General features: G+C 31.1%; 1 protein-coding gene across 1 annotated transcript; it reads left to right on the plus strand.

Moving 5' to 3' along the window:
• Positions 1–3319: 3319 nt before the first annotated feature.
• Positions 3320–14896, plus strand: LOC113849612 (villin-1). The gene is made up of 25 exons (XM_027479630.1): positions 3320–3500; positions 3638–3726; positions 3852–3921; positions 4584–4689; positions 5137–5236; positions 5507–5575; positions 6172–6405; positions 6808–6985; positions 7074–7200; positions 7531–7696; positions 8179–8329; positions 8540–8625; positions 8718–8873; positions 9711–9779; positions 10011–10079; positions 10175–10312; positions 10736–10864; positions 10980–11127; positions 11264–11274; positions 11632–11772; positions 12110–12235; positions 13161–13223; positions 13299–13515; positions 13927–14105; positions 14596–14896. Exons 4-25 carry the CDS (start codon positions 4634–4636, stop codon positions 14707–14709), a joined length of 2727 nt encoding a protein of 908 aa, XP_027335431.1. The 5' UTR covers positions 3320–3500; positions 3638–3726; positions 3852–3921; positions 4584–4633; the 3' UTR covers positions 14710–14896.
• The last annotated feature ends 3389 nt before the right edge of the window (positions 14897–18285 follow it).

Consider the following 18285-nt stretch of genomic DNA (forward strand, 5'->3'; position numbering starts at 1 on the left):
AAACCAACTTTCATTAATTAATTAATTTTTTTTATTGTGTTTGCTATGTGTACTTCTAATAATTTTTTTCTACTGTCATATAAAATAAGTATTCAATAAAAACATATATTTATTGTATTAGAAACATAGAAAACATTTAATATGATTTTTTTACATTCTTTTATATATATTTTTCTATTAACCCTCTTTCTATTAGATAAAATAAATATTAAATGAAAAACTACAAACTTTTATTATTTTAAAAAATGTATTAATATTTTATTTATTTAACAATAAGAATATTTATGGGTCATTTTTTTATTATGATTTTTTTAAAATAAAATTACAAAAATATGGCATTTTTTACAAAATTATATAAATATGGTGTATATAAAAATGTTAATGACGATTTTAAGACGCAAAAAAATAAAATATGATAAAGTAAACTCGCTATTAACAATTTTATGGCACAAAAAATAAATTTGACAAAGTAAAGTTGTCATTGACGAGTTTACTTTATCAGAAAAGTAGATATGATTGGTAAAAATTATCAGTGACTATTTATATTGTTGGAAAAATATTCACTTTTTTAAACTAGCCAATGACGACCTTTGACCAATATAAATTTTAAAAAATGTTATAAAACACTATTAGCGTTTTTTATTTGGTGAAGTTATAAATACTAGAATCTATGTTCATTGCAATTTGTCTCTACAACCATTTGAAGTTTTTAGAAAGTGTGTGTGAAGCTTGTGTGTTTATGAAAATAAATCAAGTGTGGTTGTTGTAATTTATTTTTAATAGTAAGATTATATTAAATATGAGTGAAGGTGTGTCATTTGCATGCGAGAAACTAACATGTGTGTATATTCTATATAATGTATCATTTAAAGATTTAAAGTGTTGGCTTTGTCAATATGTTCATGAAGTTCCATTTCCAAAAATAGTAGAAAGTGTTATGTATCGATGTCCAGTGCCCGATATTTAGTGGTTTTATGCAATATCATTCGATTCCAATAACTAACGATAATGATGTTTAATAAATGTTTCAGATACATCAATAATATCATCCTCCAAGTAGTACAATTGAGTTGTATGTTATTTTCAAAAGTAATAAGGTTCGAGAATAATTTGTCGTGCTACCAGAGAATAGCAGTAAAAGTGATGACTATAACTTTGAAGGAGATTATCAAAGTGATGAGGATCTTGGTAATAATACTGATGAAGAGGAGCCCCGTATGGGTGGGCAACATCCTTTTGGTGAACCACCCTTCATCGTGAATTAGATCTTGATGTTATGAATGCTTTTGAGTTTTGCAAACTTATATATATGAAATTTGTAATTATAGTAGTGAGATTAATTATAGTTTTGTTAATTAGTTTATGTTCGCTATTGATAGGTAACACAGAGATGAATTGTATGTTGGAAGACAATTTAGTGACAAGAAAGTTGTTATAAAAATAGTAAAGCATTACAGTATATCAAAAGGAGTATACTACAAGAGGAGTAGACTACAAGAGTGTTAGAGTCATAACCAATTACTTTTTATTGTAAATGTGTAAGATATGACTTAGATTGCATGTGACTTTTTTGAGCTAATTTTAGGAAAAATGAGTATTTTTGAGAAATCTGAAAATATAATGGTCCATACACTTATACTGTTAGAATCATTTATCAAGATCACAGGAAGTTGAATACAGACACAATTGCAGAATATATAAAGTCAATGGTAGAATCTAATCCTTCTTTTAAAATCAAAGTAGTGATTGAGGAAATCTAGTCTCTATTTGGGTACATGATAAGTTATTGAAAAATTTGGTTGGCAAATAAAAGGCAATTGAAAAAGCATTTAGTCAGTGGGAAGCCTCATTTGAAGCTTTGCCACAATGGTGCATAACAATGTGTAATGTTGTTCGAGGATCTCTTGTGAAATTAGATGTTGCAAAGACTTATCGCAATGATGAAATGGTTTTTAATGTTCAAATAATACAACTAGTATTTTAGAGTTTTAGTTATTATATTAAAGCATTTCAAAATTGTAAATCACTTGTGCAGGTTGATGAGATTCATTTATATGACAAATACAAGAGAGTTATACTAGTGGCTGTTGCACAAGATGGAAATCAAAATATATTGCAAGTGCATTTGCTATTGTTGAGGGTAAGACAATAGATGGTTGAAGTTTACAGAGTGTTCAGAGCTTAGTCCTGCCATGTTCTTGTGCATTGCACTGTTTGCTGTTGCAAAAATGCTCATGATAACTTTATCTCTTAACTACCGTTAAAATCGCCATTTGTGATTTTACAAGAACTTGAAACTGCGGCCTGCATTTTTGTTATTATTTTGTTCGGATTAAAATTGTCATTAGTATTTTTGTGAAGACAAAAAATTGCAAACTATATCCTACCATGATGCTGTTTACAATAAAATCACCATTTACATTTTTTTTATTTTGGTAATAATGTAAAATATACCATATTTCTGAACTTCTTTTCTTAATATACTGTATTCAAATCACTTTTCTAAATATTTATAGGTATCATACTTCCATTCTAAAAATATAAAAATAGTTTGAGAAAAAAATAATAATTAAGTTACCCTGTAATTACGCCTGCATCACCTTCGCTTATCCACTAAGTGAAACAGAGATCTTATTTTTATAACAAATAACATAAACGTCGTATTACTGTGGAATTTGAAATTCTTTCCTTCTTCTACAATCTAACACGCCAAAATAAAATTCAAAGCAATGACGCAAAGTGAGAAGTGAGAACTTCTTTTCTAAGGAACAAATCTTGAAATTTTATAGAACAAACCCAAACAAAAATATGAGAATTTTTAAGAAGATGAGAAAGAGAAATAAGTTAATAACAAATCTGTAAACTATTTGATAATTCTTACAAAAATTATTGTACTTTAATTTTATAATTAAATTCCCAATCTTATAAATAGTTTATAACTGACATCTACACATTAGGTTTCAATCAAAATTAGACCGAATATTTTTAATGTCATTGGGTAAACATTTTCAAATAAGTCCTTATATTTTAAGATTTAAAAAATAAAAAAATTCAAACAGATCCTAAACTATTAAGAATTTTTAAATAAGTCATCAACTTCACAACTTACTTATAAAAACCTAAAGTCAAGAACTTAATCATAAATATATTTATAATTCAAAGATTTTTTTAACCAGGTATTTTTAAACTACAGATTTTCCTTAAAAAATCCAAATAATTACAAAATTTAGTGAATAATAATTATAATAAGATACTGTTGCTTGAACAAAGACACCCATGTATGTACATATATCTAGGAGGCATGGAAAGTCACATGAATTTGGAAATTTCTGTGTTTTTGGTTTGTATGGCCACTGTCTCTGGTGACACAGTGGAAGACGTACAACAGACACCACCTCAAAGGAAGCTGCGTCTGTTTCATGATTCATCATTGATGATCAAAACCTTCTTTTGATCACAACTAGAAAGTGACATTGGTGGGACCCTTTACAAGCTGGACGGTAAAGATGATAAGCATGCCTTTTGTTGTTGCTTTTTTTTCTAAATTTTCTTTCTCTACCCAACACTGTATGTAATCATTATTATAATGCCATTTTACCATCCAATATAAATGCTTCATTTCTTTTGTCTTTTCAAGTGGGAATATTCATCTTTTGTTTTTTCCCTGTCTGTTCAACCATCCCCCTCACTTGTTGGTTCAATCCTCAATTCTCCTCTTCAATCAAGGTATGTGTGATCTACCCTTCTGGTCAACTTAATACATCTTGTTTGCAGATTCTTAGTTTTGCTTCCAAACTTCAGATCATCTTTTTTACTGCATTGTTGTTGCTGTTTGACTTTGCTTTTCCAAGGACCAAGCAGTGGTCTTTGTGGTTCATACTTGGTATGCTGATTTCAGAGGCTTAAAGTGAGGATTTTGAGGTAGGCCCAATTGTGGGATTTGGCTGCTATGGAACAATTTCTGCTTAGTTTGAGTGTTATGTTGATGATTTTGGGACATTGTGCGTTGGGCTAGTTTCTCAATTTTTTTCTGAAATTTTGAGGAATATTTTCTGAGTGTATAGTCTAAATTTCTTGCTAGTGTCAGAAGTGTGGTTTCTTCCCCCCCTTCCTAGTAGATATCGATGTTTTAACTGTGAAGGATGGAATGTGGCAGTTATAGATTGATTTGAATTTCAAAATTAAGCACATTGCCATTCACATGAAAAGGTATAAAAGGTGAATAAGAAAAAAGAAATGATGTAAGTTCTTGACATAGATAGGTTAAGCCCAACATGTATTGGCCGTATTGCAGAAATTAAGTACGCATGCTTTTCATGCCCGATGCCTGATGCATATTTACTTTGGAGTGTTTCATATAAAAACAATTAGAACTTTATGTGATTGCCTTTTATTGTATTTACATAAGAAAAATACTACAACTGTAATGCCCTCTTTGAGCCCTCTGTAATTGCTTTGTTCTTATAGTTATATCTTAAACCCTAACTTGATGAATTTTAATAATATGCTCTGGAAAGTGTAACCAATTAGTTACATTCGTCTCAGGTTCTGAGGACTAACATAACATAACTCTTGGATTGCAGAATAAGCTAGTGTTGAGTTATTTCAGTGGACCATTAGAGCCATAGTGACAATGCCTGTTTTCACTAAAGATATGGATTCTGCATTCCAAACTGCAGGAGCAAACCCGTATCCTTGCCACCATTTTCTTTCAAGTTGCCTCAAAGCTTGTGTTAGCGTATAGACTAGGCTGTAGTTATTTTCACGTTCAGTTTTTTCTTTTTTTTTTTACATGACAAAGAAAACTGAGTTGCTATTAATTTTTTATGACAAAGTCACCGACAAGTGGTTAACTTGCCTTGCATTAGCCCATGTCAATTGAAAAGGGTTTCCTCAGGCATTGTTGAATATTTTATTGATTATAATTTATAAAGAAAAACAAAAAGATGGAAATTAATGGTGGGATACACATAAAAGTCCTGCCCTACAAACTTATTTCATGAGTGTTTTCTTTTTTAAAGTTTGAAGATGTCTCCTGGTTCTTCCAGACTTATGTTTCAGCTGCAAGAATTATTTTAAATGTATCACGCTTCTTTGTTCAAGTTTTCTGCTTTATACTTAGCTTAATGTTCTCAGAGGCTTAGAAGTTTGGTGTATTGAGAACCAGCATTTGGTTCCGGTATCAAAGTCAAGCCATGGAAAGTTCTATACTGGAAGCACATACTTAGTTTTGAATGTAAGATATTGTTCACTTTATTTCTTTGTTGATCCTATTAAATGCATGAAGAAGTAGATGGTGGTATCTCAACTAAAATCCAACATTTCAAATTGCTATCATCAATGTATCTTTCACAGCTTCACTAACCCTTTTTGAAATTAATCCCATTAAGAGCCACCTTCACCATAGTGAAGTTTTAGCAATTCCCTATCAGTATGAACATCATTTTCATTGAAATTTTCTTGACATACAATTGATCCAGACCTTTTTACATGTTTGTTGGAACAGGCAGTCTTTCCAAAAAATGGTCCTCCTCACTATGACATACATTATTGGTTGGGAAATGATGCAAAGAAGGTCTGTATTGTTTGCTTTTTTACTTGTCTTCTTGCAGTGGTAATTGTTTATTACTTTTAACCAACTGCAGGTAAAGATTTTTAGCCTTTATATACCCTGAGTCCTTTTTCCTCCCAATCGGTTCCTTATTCCTTTTTCTCATAATGTGGTGTGGTAATCCATTTTCATAAAACTATTTCATGTCGTGTTTGTCATCATGTTTACTGTGATAAAGTATTCTCTTATCTGAGAAGAAAGAGGAACTGAATAGAAATGTAACTTGTGACATTGAAGAACACGTGAAACTAGAATGACAAATTTATAGTTCAGAGATTTCCTCAATAACACTTTCTTGATGTGTAATTTCTGTTTATCCAACAGAAAACAAACAGTATGGGTGTGTATTAGCTTAGCTAAGAATTACTTGAGGATTTAAATGTGGTTAAATGGACTAAGGAAGGTGTTTGGTATATTGGAACAAATATCTGTCACAGCATTTGATTCAAAAGATACATTAAACAATGAACATAGATTTTGAAAGAGTATGAATATTGAATTGCTGATAATGGTTTAACAGCACGATCAGCATTGTTTCACTATTGAGTAAGTGTTTACAGGTGGACTCAGGCCTGGCATCAGACAAGGCACTCGAGTTGGATGCAGCCTTAGGATCATGCAGTGTTCAATATCGGGAAATTCAAGGCCAAGAATCACAGAAATTTCTGTCATACTTCAAGCCTTGTTTTATACCCATTGAAGGAGTGTTTACTTCAAAGCAGGGGAACTTAAATGGTGAATACCATGTTTGCATGTACACTTGCAAGGGAGACTATGTTGTTCATGTGAAAGAAGTGAGTTGTTCCTGAATTTTGATAATTAACTGCTTCTCTTGTCTGATAGTGCCAATCTCCTCCTCTGCCTATTTCTCCTACTGTAAAGTTTAGTTACTGATGAGAGTTTATTGTGTCTCTGCATAATCCTGTACCATTTTCTAATTATTTCAAAGGGTTATTTGGCCATGACTTTTATGAGGTGATGGAACAATGATTCACAACTTTAGGTAATAATATCAATGATGATCATTGTTGAGCTTGTATGTGTTAGTCTCCAGGCCCTCGTTACCATTTTCTTGTCTTTGCTTTCAGTTGTTTGATTTTTCATGTATTTCTTAAGTTATAATACTTTGTTTTTATGTCTTCAGTTTAACTGGAAGTTGATTAATAGCCTGTCTAATGTGCTTTTATATTCTTTAGGTGCCGTATTTGAGGTCATCATTGAATCATGAAGATGTATTCATTCTTGACACTGCATCAAAAATCTTCCTCTTCAGTGGGTGCAACTCTACTATTCAAGAAAGAGCCAAAGCTTTGGAGGTTGTTCAGTATATCAAGGAGAATAGGCATGGTGGAAAATGTGAGGTGGCAACAATAGGTTGGAATATACGCTAACTTTTTTTCAGTGCTTATATCTGTTTTATGAGGTAAAGATGTTGCAAATCATAGTTGTCCAATTGTTGTAGAGGATGGAAAATTTGTTGGTGATTCTGATGTGGGTGAATTCTGGAGTTTATTTGGTGGTTATGCGCCCATTCCTCGAGAGTTGCCTTCTGTTCAAGAACCTGTGGCTCCATCTATAAAGCTATTTTGGTGAGGTTCATACTTCTGTGTGTACAATGCTTGTGTGAATGCATCAGGACGTGTGTTGATAAGCCATACTTGCTCAACCTATTTCTTTCTTAAACCTACCACAAGTTTGTATTGAATCAATAATTAAACTGCATCATATTGATGGTTCAATGGTCAACTTAATGACAACATAGTTTATTGACTAATCCAAATTACTTTGTTAGTTGGTTTAAATGAAAAGCAATCTGCTTTGGCGACATGTAAAGGAGAAATAACAAAAAATAACTTTGTTTACTTCAAGAAATATTTATTATGCATAGCTAAGGCATGGTCATTGTCACATTTCAACAGGATAAATTTACAGGGAAAACTGTGTGATATTGGAAGCAATTCATTTAGCAAAGAAATGCTTGAGTCAGACAAGTGTTATATGTTGGACTGTGATGGTGAGATTTTTGTCTGGATGGGAAGGCAGACTTTATTGACAGAAAGAAGAACGGCAATCAAAGCTATAGAAGTAAAAGTTTCTTTCTTTAAATTTCTTTTTGTATATGGAAACTGAGCTTTAGTAAATATCCTAGCTTTTCTGGTCAGCATTTGTTGCTATCATGTATAGTTATTTTATAGTCCCAAAAGAATGAAGGCCAGTCTACTTGTCTCAAATTCTTACTTATAAACTAAAATCCTACTTACAATCCACCGCTTTGTCAACTGCAGTCCATCTCTACCATTTGTTTGCTATTTATTTGCCTTTGTTCATGAAACATAGAAATGTATTCTTTGGTAGATTTATTCCTTAAAAATTATTTTTATTCTGGTTTCTTTGGAGCCAAAATTCTTTATAGTATGTAATAATGAAGCCTTAGCTGACCTCACCTAGCGGGATAAGGTTTGGTCATTGTTGCATTAACTACATTAATGCATGTAATCAACTATGTTTGTCCCTAAGCATTGCATTGAGGGCATTGCCTATGCTCACTATAATCTCCATTTTTGTAGGATTTTGTCAGAAATGAAGGCAGATCAGACAAGACTCATTTGACATTTTTATCAGAAGGATTGGAAAGTACCATCTTTCGCACATACTTTGCTAATTGGCCAAAAACTGCAGAGCCTAGACTTTATGAGGAAGGCCGCGAAAAAGTGGCAGGTTTAGTATCTTGTACAATTTGCTTGTGTTTAAGTATACCAATTAGTGTCATCTGTAGTTCTTTTTCTTTATATTTGATTTTTCTGCCTCAGCCATATTCAAGCATCAGGGTTACGATGTGAAAGAACTTCAATTTGCTTGTGTATAAGAAGTATACCAATTAGTGTCATCTGTAGTTCTTTTTCTTTATATTTGATTTTTCTGCCACAGCCATATTCAAGCATCAGGGTTATGATGTGAAAGAACTTCCTGAAGAAGACAATGAACCATCTATAGATTGCAATGGGACAATAAAAGTAGCTTCTTGCTCAAAACCTAGCTGTTTATTGTCCTATGATTGTATTTGTCTTTTCCTGTGTTGACTATCAACTCAATACTGCAATTTCAGGCATGGCGAGTGGATGGTGATGAACTATCCCTTCTTTCAGTTACAGAACTGACAAAGTTTTACAGCGGAGATTGCTATATAGTACAGTATACATTTCCAGGAAATGGAAGGGATGAAACTCTGTTTTATGCATGGCTTGGCTCTGGACGTGTAATGGTAGGAACTAGTCAAGGTTTTTTTTGTCTTACTCTAGGTAGTTGTTTAACCTTTAACTCATAGAAATGGATTAAGGGACATCTAGATCCTTCTTAATGGTTTGTCCTTTAGTTTTTTCTTGTTCTCCCTCTACCACTAGGGGCTAACTCTATTTTATCTATTCTCCTTGCTGAGTTTCTATAGGTCTTTCTCACTTTTGCCCAAACCACTTAAAGCGAGATTTTTTATCATTTTTTCTATAAAGAGTGCTATCCCAAGATCCTCCACTTTTTCTTTAATGCATTCTTTCCTATTCCTATATTGTCTAGTATGTCCATTCCTTACATCCAATGCAACTTTCTCATCTATGCTACATCAAGTTTATTCTCTTGTTGGCTTTTTAACAACTAGCATTTGGAAATGCTATTGTTTCCAGAAGCTGTCAACAATTCTAATTTTTTCCTTCCATGTTGTACTCAATTCTTTGACTTCTATAGCTATTGATAAACTCATAATCTCATCTTTTGGAAATAGGTTTGGTTGTTGTTGATAACTATTGTAAATCTGTGTTGTAAACATGTGATTGGTGCTGCCTATAATACAGTAATTGTTACTCTTTCATAATTATTCGATATTTCTATAATTAGGCTAAAGAATATTTTATAGATAGTTACGCCGATACAGTATAGATTTATTCTTCCCCAGTTACTGGTTTTAGGATTATTTTTCCCTATAAATAGATGTACAAATTCTGTAAACAAATTCTCAAGCAATAATACATTCTTTTCTCATTTGCTCTGTCATCAACTATAACTCTTAAACACAAATTGCTCTTTTGTCTATGACTTTGGCTTGCAGGAGGATAAAACAATTGCCATTTCGCACATGAGTAGTATGGCTGAATCAGTCAGAACAAATCCAGTTATGGTTAGTGCTGTTTGTGCCATACCAACTCCTTCATAATGTGCTGTTGATTGGATATGTGCAATAATCAAATCATTGTTTTGGGGGAATATCTGTACATTTTTTTTTATCTTCTCAACAACTGATAGCTTTGTATTGCTAAATCCTGCATCTTAAGCATGTCCATATAAAAGACATATAACTTTCCTGTGTACTCCACATAATATATTCAGTTCACATATCATGTCTGTTCAGGCTCAAATCCATGAGGGTGAGGAACCAGCTCAGTTTTTCTCAATACTCCAGAGACTAATCATATTCAAGGTATGTGCCCAATGTTATCTCATTTAAGTTTTGTTTGCACTAATAAAAAGTGTGATATGCTCTAAGTTCTTTCATTTTTCTTCTTCTCTTGTAAGGGGGGAAACAGTTCAGGATATAGAAAGTATATAGAGGAAAAAGGTGTAGTGGATGAAACTTACAATGAAAACCTAGTAGCTCTGTTTCGAGTTCAAGGTACAAGTCCAGATAATTTGCAGGCCATCCAAGTTGATCATGTACGTTTCATTGATTCTGTCTTTTTTATCCATAGTGGAGCCCTTTTTATCTTTAATATATCTTATCTCTAATTACCAGAAAAATGGATACCAAGGCTTCAGGCAAAGTTCTTTCTAATTATCATTTATCAACTGTTTCAATACCTTGTTCTTATTGAATATGGACTAAATACTTAAATCCTACCTGCAGGTCTATTGGCTGTTATATATGTGATAAATCCTAAATAATTTTTGTTAGTTTGGCTGGAACCAAAATAAGATTAATTAGAATAATCTCTTTGAAATTTTGTCTTTTTCCCATGTGTTGTGCTTGAAATGTTGGTTTATATTAAAACATACTTTGCTTGTATCCCGTTTTATTTTTCATATAAAATCCTATATTATTTTTAAGCTTGTATTGACTATGTATTAAAATTGTTATAGGTTTCAACCTCCCTGAATTCATCCTATTGCTACATTCTGCAAACTAAAGGATCTATCTATACATGGATTGGGAGCCTATCTTCAGCTAGAGACCATAATCTTCTTGATATAATGGTTGAACTGCTTAATGTATGTCACTGTTCTTGACGTGGTGCTGGAAATTTTTATCTAAATGATAGTCTCTGTGAAGAAAGCATTTAATGATTGTTTTAACTTGTCTATAATTTCTTGATTCAACTTGCAGTCAACATGGCTACCTGTATCTGTAAGGGAAGGAAATGAACCTGATACGTTCTGGGATGCTCTTGGTGGAAAGGCAGAGTATCCAAAAGGGAAAGAAATTCAACGATTCATAGATGATCCACATTTGTTCGCATTAAAAATAACCAGAGGTAAGAAAAGCACCCTTTTGAGAAAAATAGTCTAGATCTCACTTGCTTTAGAATTATCCTGGGTGAAATGACAGGGAAAGCATGTCTAATTGATGGTTCTGTTTCTCACCCACATTTTATTGGAATTTCAACTCAGGAGACTTCAAGGTATATTGTCTCTACCAGTTGAAACTGTTCATGTACTATATCTCTCGCCTGTAATAATAATAATTTGAATACCTGCTACATTGTGCTAGCACTAAGCTTTTGTGTCAGTAACATAAGAAAATATTATTGTTGAAGAAGACTGAGATAAGGCCCACCATGAATACCAATTTTAATAAACATTTAAATTATATACACTGAGGTTGAAATGCCAATAGTAACAATTGGAATTGAGGCCATGTTTTTTTCAATAAATTCTATGAACTTTGTATTATGGCCTTTTTTATTAAAATTTTTCCTGTGCATGCGTATATTATTTAAATGTGATTAATTAAGTATGGTCTTGATATAATATTTCAGGTGAAGGAGATATATAATTATTCACAGGATGACTTAATTACTGAAGATGTTTTGTTGCTTGATTGTCAAAGAGAGATTTATGTTTGGGTTGGCTCACATTCGGTTGTCAAATCAAAACAAGAAGCCCTCAACCTTGGTTTGGTACGTATATTGATCTCAGTGATAACTTTAATACTAATTGTCACACCATGATGTCACCGAACAGACACAATTAAATCAATTTCTGCATGCTTGGACCTCAAGTCTCAGCCCTTATAGAAACTTTTTCTCTGCCAATGGATCCAAGTGCTTCATTAGAATGCCTCTATGCTATGCATGGAAGTCATTATTGATCTAATTCATAAAGAACCTAGTTTTATAGCTTTTTCTCCCGAACTAATTCTTATTCATCTATAAAGTTATATCAAATTCTACAGTTATCAATGTAATATGGACTTTGCTGCAATATGTTTTCTTACAATGGAAATTTAACATGCAGAAATTTCTGGAAATGGATGTCCTTGTTGAAGGCCTATCCCTGAACATTCCTATTTATGTTGTAACGGAAGGTCATGAGCCACCATTCTTCACTCGTTTCTTTTCATGGGATCACTCAAAAGCAAATGTAAGTCTTCTCCCTTCAAAATTATAAATATTGATCATCATGATTATTAATTTTAAGAAGTTCTCGGTGACTTGGTGTGATAGTGGTGGAGTTTTATAGAGACTTGAGTCAATCTCCTGCCCCAATCTTCCCCGAAAAATTTAGATTAGATTGATATTTTTGTTATATATATTGTGGTTGGTTTACCTGTAAGTGTAGTGTAATTTTTATTTTTGTTAGTTTAGGCAAGAATCATTTTATAATGCATTTTTCAATTGTTTTGCTGATTGGTTTTCTGTTTTAATTTTCATTATTCTCTTATTTACATAATGCTTTTCTTCTGTATGCCTGTTAAGCATTTGCTTCTAAATTTAGATGATATTTATTGTGGTAAATAGATAAATTTTATATTTTATGTATAATTTTATTCAAAGAATTGGATGTACTATTATAAAAGGGAAGTTTAAAATTTGACTTGAGATGTGAAAATTTGTTCAACTATTTATTCTTTAATGTAAAGTTCACACATGTAATTCAATTTTTTATATCATAACATGGCCTAACAAATACATCAATAGTTTAATTGACCCTACACTGTTGTTCAACTTATGCCAAAGAAATAGCTGGAATGTTTGTTGTGGTTCATTCATCATGTCTGAAGATGGGTGATTCTACTTTCTAGCTGTTTCCCCCCTCACATTCTTCAGTGACCTACAAATTCCTCTGTTGGAAATGTATATAACTAGTCTAAAGTGTTAAGTGAAATTTTATTTGATATAACTCTGCATTCCTGATTCATGCGAATATTTAAGAGTGGTTCAGCCCTCCCTCTTCCTTTTTAACATGCCAAGAAATTTGAAGGGGCATTTGGCACCTACCCGTTATTCCTCCCCTCAATGATATTTGTCATCTATCTTATCAACTATTTTTTAATGAATTGTTGCAGATTGTTGGTAACTCATTTGAGAGAAAGCTTACAATTCTGAAAGGAAAGCCAAAAATTCTAGAAGTACGTGACTGCCTTGGTATTATTAGAGTAGATTTTGTATCAAAGTCTTCCTTAATCTCCTTTTCTATCATTCAGGGACATAATAGAACCCCATTGAAAGCAAACTCCAGGGACTCTACCCCTAATGGTCACAGAAGCATTTCTGTTTTCTCCAATGGGCGTGGAAGAAGCAGTTCACCTGTTCCTAGTGGTGCAGGTTCAGATCTGAGGCAATCAAGTGATCGGCTTCTTTCGGGCCCTACTCCAGTTGTCAAGAAGCTCTTTGAAGGATCTCCTGCCAATAACAGTGCTGGTAATAATAAACCTTTTTATCAAGCTATGATATGAAATTTCTTTAGTTGGATTATTAGCTAATAATAGGTTTGTTAATGGATGCCTATTTGGAGTTATCTACTCTAAAATTGGTATAGTGGAATGTTGTATTCCCCTAGTTCTTGTATTTGACCAAGTTTGAAACTCATTTAGTATTCCAACATATTCCCCCAACTTATAGTGGGGGCTAGTCAGTGATTCTGTTACATATCCAAAATTTATTACTGAAATTTTAATCACTTAAAAAAATGAAACTAAATGTGGAGTACTTGAGAGTGATGGTATAGTATTATGCCTTTCTCTTGTAGTCATTCATTTTTTTTTAATAACCTGACAAGAGTGGTTGTTTTCATTCTTTCCTTGTTATTTTTCCTCATTGTTTTTTTCCTAGAACAAACAATGCCACAGTCTGGTTCTCCAGCAACCGAACTGAACTCATCAAATGAGACTGCAAGTTCCACTCAGAAGGATAGAAATGTGGTTGGTGAGAATTCAGTGACATACCCTTATGAACGCCTGAGAGTGGTTTCTGCTAATCCAGTAACTGGCATTGATTTAACCAGAAGAGAGGTACTTTCTGAACTGAGGAAATCTGGCAGAGAGTTTTCTCAATAGGATAGAAATGTGATAAAGACCAATAAATGAAATTCCCTACTCTATAGGATAAAATATTATATTTATAAGCAGCAGAATGTGGTTACTGCAATAAATTAATAATTACATGATCAGCCAATTGTCAGCTGCAGAACCACATGTAACTTTGGAATCATTTATGTTACAACATTTCCAACATCTTGTGTATGTTACTATATTATTCTTTACTATATTATTTAACATTTCCAATATCTTTACTTTTTACATGAGCTAGTGTGAGACTCCAGAGATGAAAATTCTTACTGAAGCTTAGATAATGAACTTCATTACTTCCCTTCCTGATCACTTTATTTTTGTTGCGATATCAAGTAAAAAAATTGAGTTATTACATATGAGATAGAATTCACTGTTATATTTATATACTCTGTATACCTTGACTAGAGTGTGCACTTTGTGATGAAACTAGGTATATTTATCTATTGAAGAGTTTCGCGAAAAGTTTGGAATGCCAAAATCTTCCTTCTACAAGCTTCCTAAATGGAAGCAAAACAAGCTGAAGATGTCGCTGGATCTATTTTAGAGCAAGTGTGTTGTTTTAGGAGAGCAAGGCCAACAAATACAAATGCATCTGTTTTGTGGTACTATATTACAGCAGTGTAGCATGATACATTAAGTGTTGAGCTTGAGTTGCTCTCTTTTTTGTGAAATACGTGTAATAATTAGTATTCTTGACTACCTTACTACATATTTATTCTTTCATTTTATCTTACAACATACTATTATAACAATGTTTTTGGGGCATGCATATGAAACAGAACAGCCACTCCAATTAACATACAGTTTGGCTTGATAGAATATCAATATCTATGGTTTCTTAGTAATTATACTATTAATTGCTACAATCTTATTGGAAAAGAATATATTAGAAAAGTTGAATCTTATATTGTATGATTATTTTGATGAAGAATATATCTATGGTTATTTCTTAGTTACACTAATAATTACTGCATTCCAAAACGATCTAATTGTACTCATCTAAGAGGAGAAATTATTCGGTGGTCTGGGACTATATAGGATCTCAATCACTCACGTTTGGATATGTGTCAATTTTTAAAAAAATGCATACATGTTTTTTTATTATTATTATTATTTATTTTGGGATCATGCAAAAGTATTTTTCATCTAGGTGTGTTGGATTCAGCATGGACATGCTTGACTTCAAATTTCATAAAAATGACTTAGCTTTAGGTTTTTCTGCATAAAAAAAAATACTTTTATTCTTTTACTTGTTTCTGCAGTTAATTGAAAAAAAAAATGTATAAATAGATTAACTTAAAATATTATAAATAAACTGACAGAAATGATGGTTTATTAGGTTGATAGAACATCCATGTTTCTTAATTACACTAATAATTACTAAACTCTAGTTGGCAAAGAATGAATTCTTGTGCTTAGCCACGGACACAAATGAAATAAGATATTGTATGGTAATTGCAGTTGAATTAATAGTGAAACACAGGATGTTGCGTGGATCATTAGCAGTAGTAGCACGCAGCTTTGCAACTCCGAGCATGAATGTAGAGATGGCCATGTCAAGAATATGGTATCAATGAAAGAATATTCATAAGGGAAAGTCAAATTTTACATTTTGTTAAAGAAAGTTATATTTATACAACTTGTTTTACTTACAAATGAAAAAGAGATAGAAAGAGAAGAGCGAAGTGTACTATAATAAAAATAAAGGTTAATTTTACATTTCGTTTTACATTTTAATTTGTGTATAATTATAGTCTTCTTATTTAATTGTTGGTATTTCTCTAGTTTTTTAATTGTTCAAATTAATTTTTAACTTTAAAATTTTATCTAATAATTAAAAAAATATGACAAGCAGATAATATATCAGTTATTTATATAAATTTGGAAAGAAAAAGTATATAAAAATAATTAAATAAAAAATATTTTTATGATATTTTATTTAAATATTTTATATTTTTTCTTATTGATTTATATAAATCAATAGTATGTTGTATTAAACAAAATTTTAGAGTGAAAGACTTGATCTGAACAATTTAAAAACAGAGAATAAATATGAGTGATTAAAATTAAAAAATAAAAATAAAAATCATAGGTAAGTTAAACTACAGTGACTAAAAGTGAAACCAAGCGTTCAAGTAAAGAATAAATAAAATTTCATATAAATTATTGATAAAGAAGGGGTTGTGTAAGTTGTTTTATAAGAAAAATAATCACATCGATCCTAGCTGGATTAATGAGATTTTATTTATAAAAGAATGATATAATTTTCAATATAATGCCTTAACTTTTATTAGTTCACTTAGGATGAAAATATTTATCCCATGGAAAATATTTTTCTATTTAACTATTGAAAGAGTGAACTTGCATACTTTTATTTGCAACCTCTATATTTTGACACCTATTTGTTTTAATATTTATTTTTAGTCTTTCCTTTCTATTCATCTCTTTCTTTTATATGACGTATCATTTATATCTTTTATTTTATTTTTTATCTCTCTTTTCTCCACTCACTTTACACACACAAAAAAAGGGTCAAGGTATAATTTTCCTTTTATCTATACCTATTGTTAAAATATTGAGTTACATAACGAGCATGTAATAGAAGTGACACTAATCAACCAAAAATAAATATATGTAAAACCATTTTAGATAATTTAACATGAATTCGGTGTTCATTTGAAAGTAATTAAAATAGGTGATATGATAATAGCTGAAAAAAAGTGGATCAGGGAAGTTATGGTTTAGAATTGCTAGTCCCTTTCACTTTCACTCTCAAGTGACTACTCTCTCACCAAAATCCAAAGAAGGAATATGCCATTCGACCATGTAAAATGCTTCAGCCTTTGACCCAGTTGTTTGAAAAACACAAGAGATAAGAAAATTAGAGAAGAAAAGAAAGTGTAAAATGATACGACAAGAAAAAATAAATAGAAAATGAATTGGAAAGAAATATAGTACACTTCAAGGAAATGAGTGGAAGTTCAAACCAGTATTTATGTATTTATACATGCATGCATGTATCAAAAGATGTCAATAGGGCTTACATTTACCTTACCTTTAAGATTATTTTACAAATATTTTGTTAGGAATTAAAATTTGATGAATTAGTTAATTAAATTAAAATAATTTAATAAGATTAACTAATCAAGTAGTTAATGCATAGAAAATAATGTTAGAAAACATGCTCGTATATTTATTTATGTATGCATGTAGTAAAAGATGTCAATTTAAGGTTTGGAGTGTCTTTCAGGAATTAGGGTTAAGGAATGTATCACTTGCTAGTTATTAGAGATTGCAATTATGTATTTTAAATTGCAACTTGTACGTTACAATTTTAGTCTAGCTTATCAACTAATAGTTTTGGAGTGGTTGACCAAAAGACTAATAACATAGACTTGAAGAACACATATATTCGTCTTAGAAATCTCCCCACCCCTTAAATATATTGAAAGATGTCAATTTAAATATATTTTAAGTATTAAGAATATCTAAATAATATCACCCTCATATCTTACTTATGAATAAAAAAGATTGGTTCCATGGACCAAAATTTTACTTTGTAAAATATTTGCATGTATTGAGTCTGCATTAAAATTTAATACTTGTTAATTGAAATGACAATAATTTTATTATTTTTAAGTAAGTTTTGAATTTGAGTTTTTTAAATGATAAAAAAAAGTTATGCCCTTTGAAAACTTTCGAAAATTGAAAATCTTAAACAAATTAAGATGTTAAAAATGTAAAAATGTGATTATGGTGGTGAGACTGTTTGGAATGTGTGTGCATAATTTTCTGTGTTTCCTAGAAAAGAGAAAGACAGAGACACAAGATCCTTGATTTGAACTGTATTTTCTTGCAATCCTTTTTTATACGAAAAAAAATAATCAATTTAATCTCAAGTTATAATCATCAATCATTTTAGTATTTAAAATTATGAGAAAAATTATAGTTCTTAATAAATTAATGACTGCCATTTATATTATTCTTTAATACTAACGATCTGTCAATTTGTTTCAAATTAATAAAAAAACTAAATTAAAAATGATTATTAAACTTAAGAGCTAAAATAATTAATTTTATAGTGTTATGAATTAAATTATTTAATAGTATCATCGTTAAA

The sequence above is a fragment of the Abrus precatorius genome, unplaced genomic scaffold (assembly GCF_003935025.1).
Source record: "Abrus precatorius isolate BTA unplaced genomic scaffold, Abrus_2018 Scaffold9, whole genome shotgun sequence".
Taxonomy (NCBI): domain Eukaryota; kingdom Viridiplantae; phylum Streptophyta; class Magnoliopsida; order Fabales; family Fabaceae; genus Abrus; species Abrus precatorius.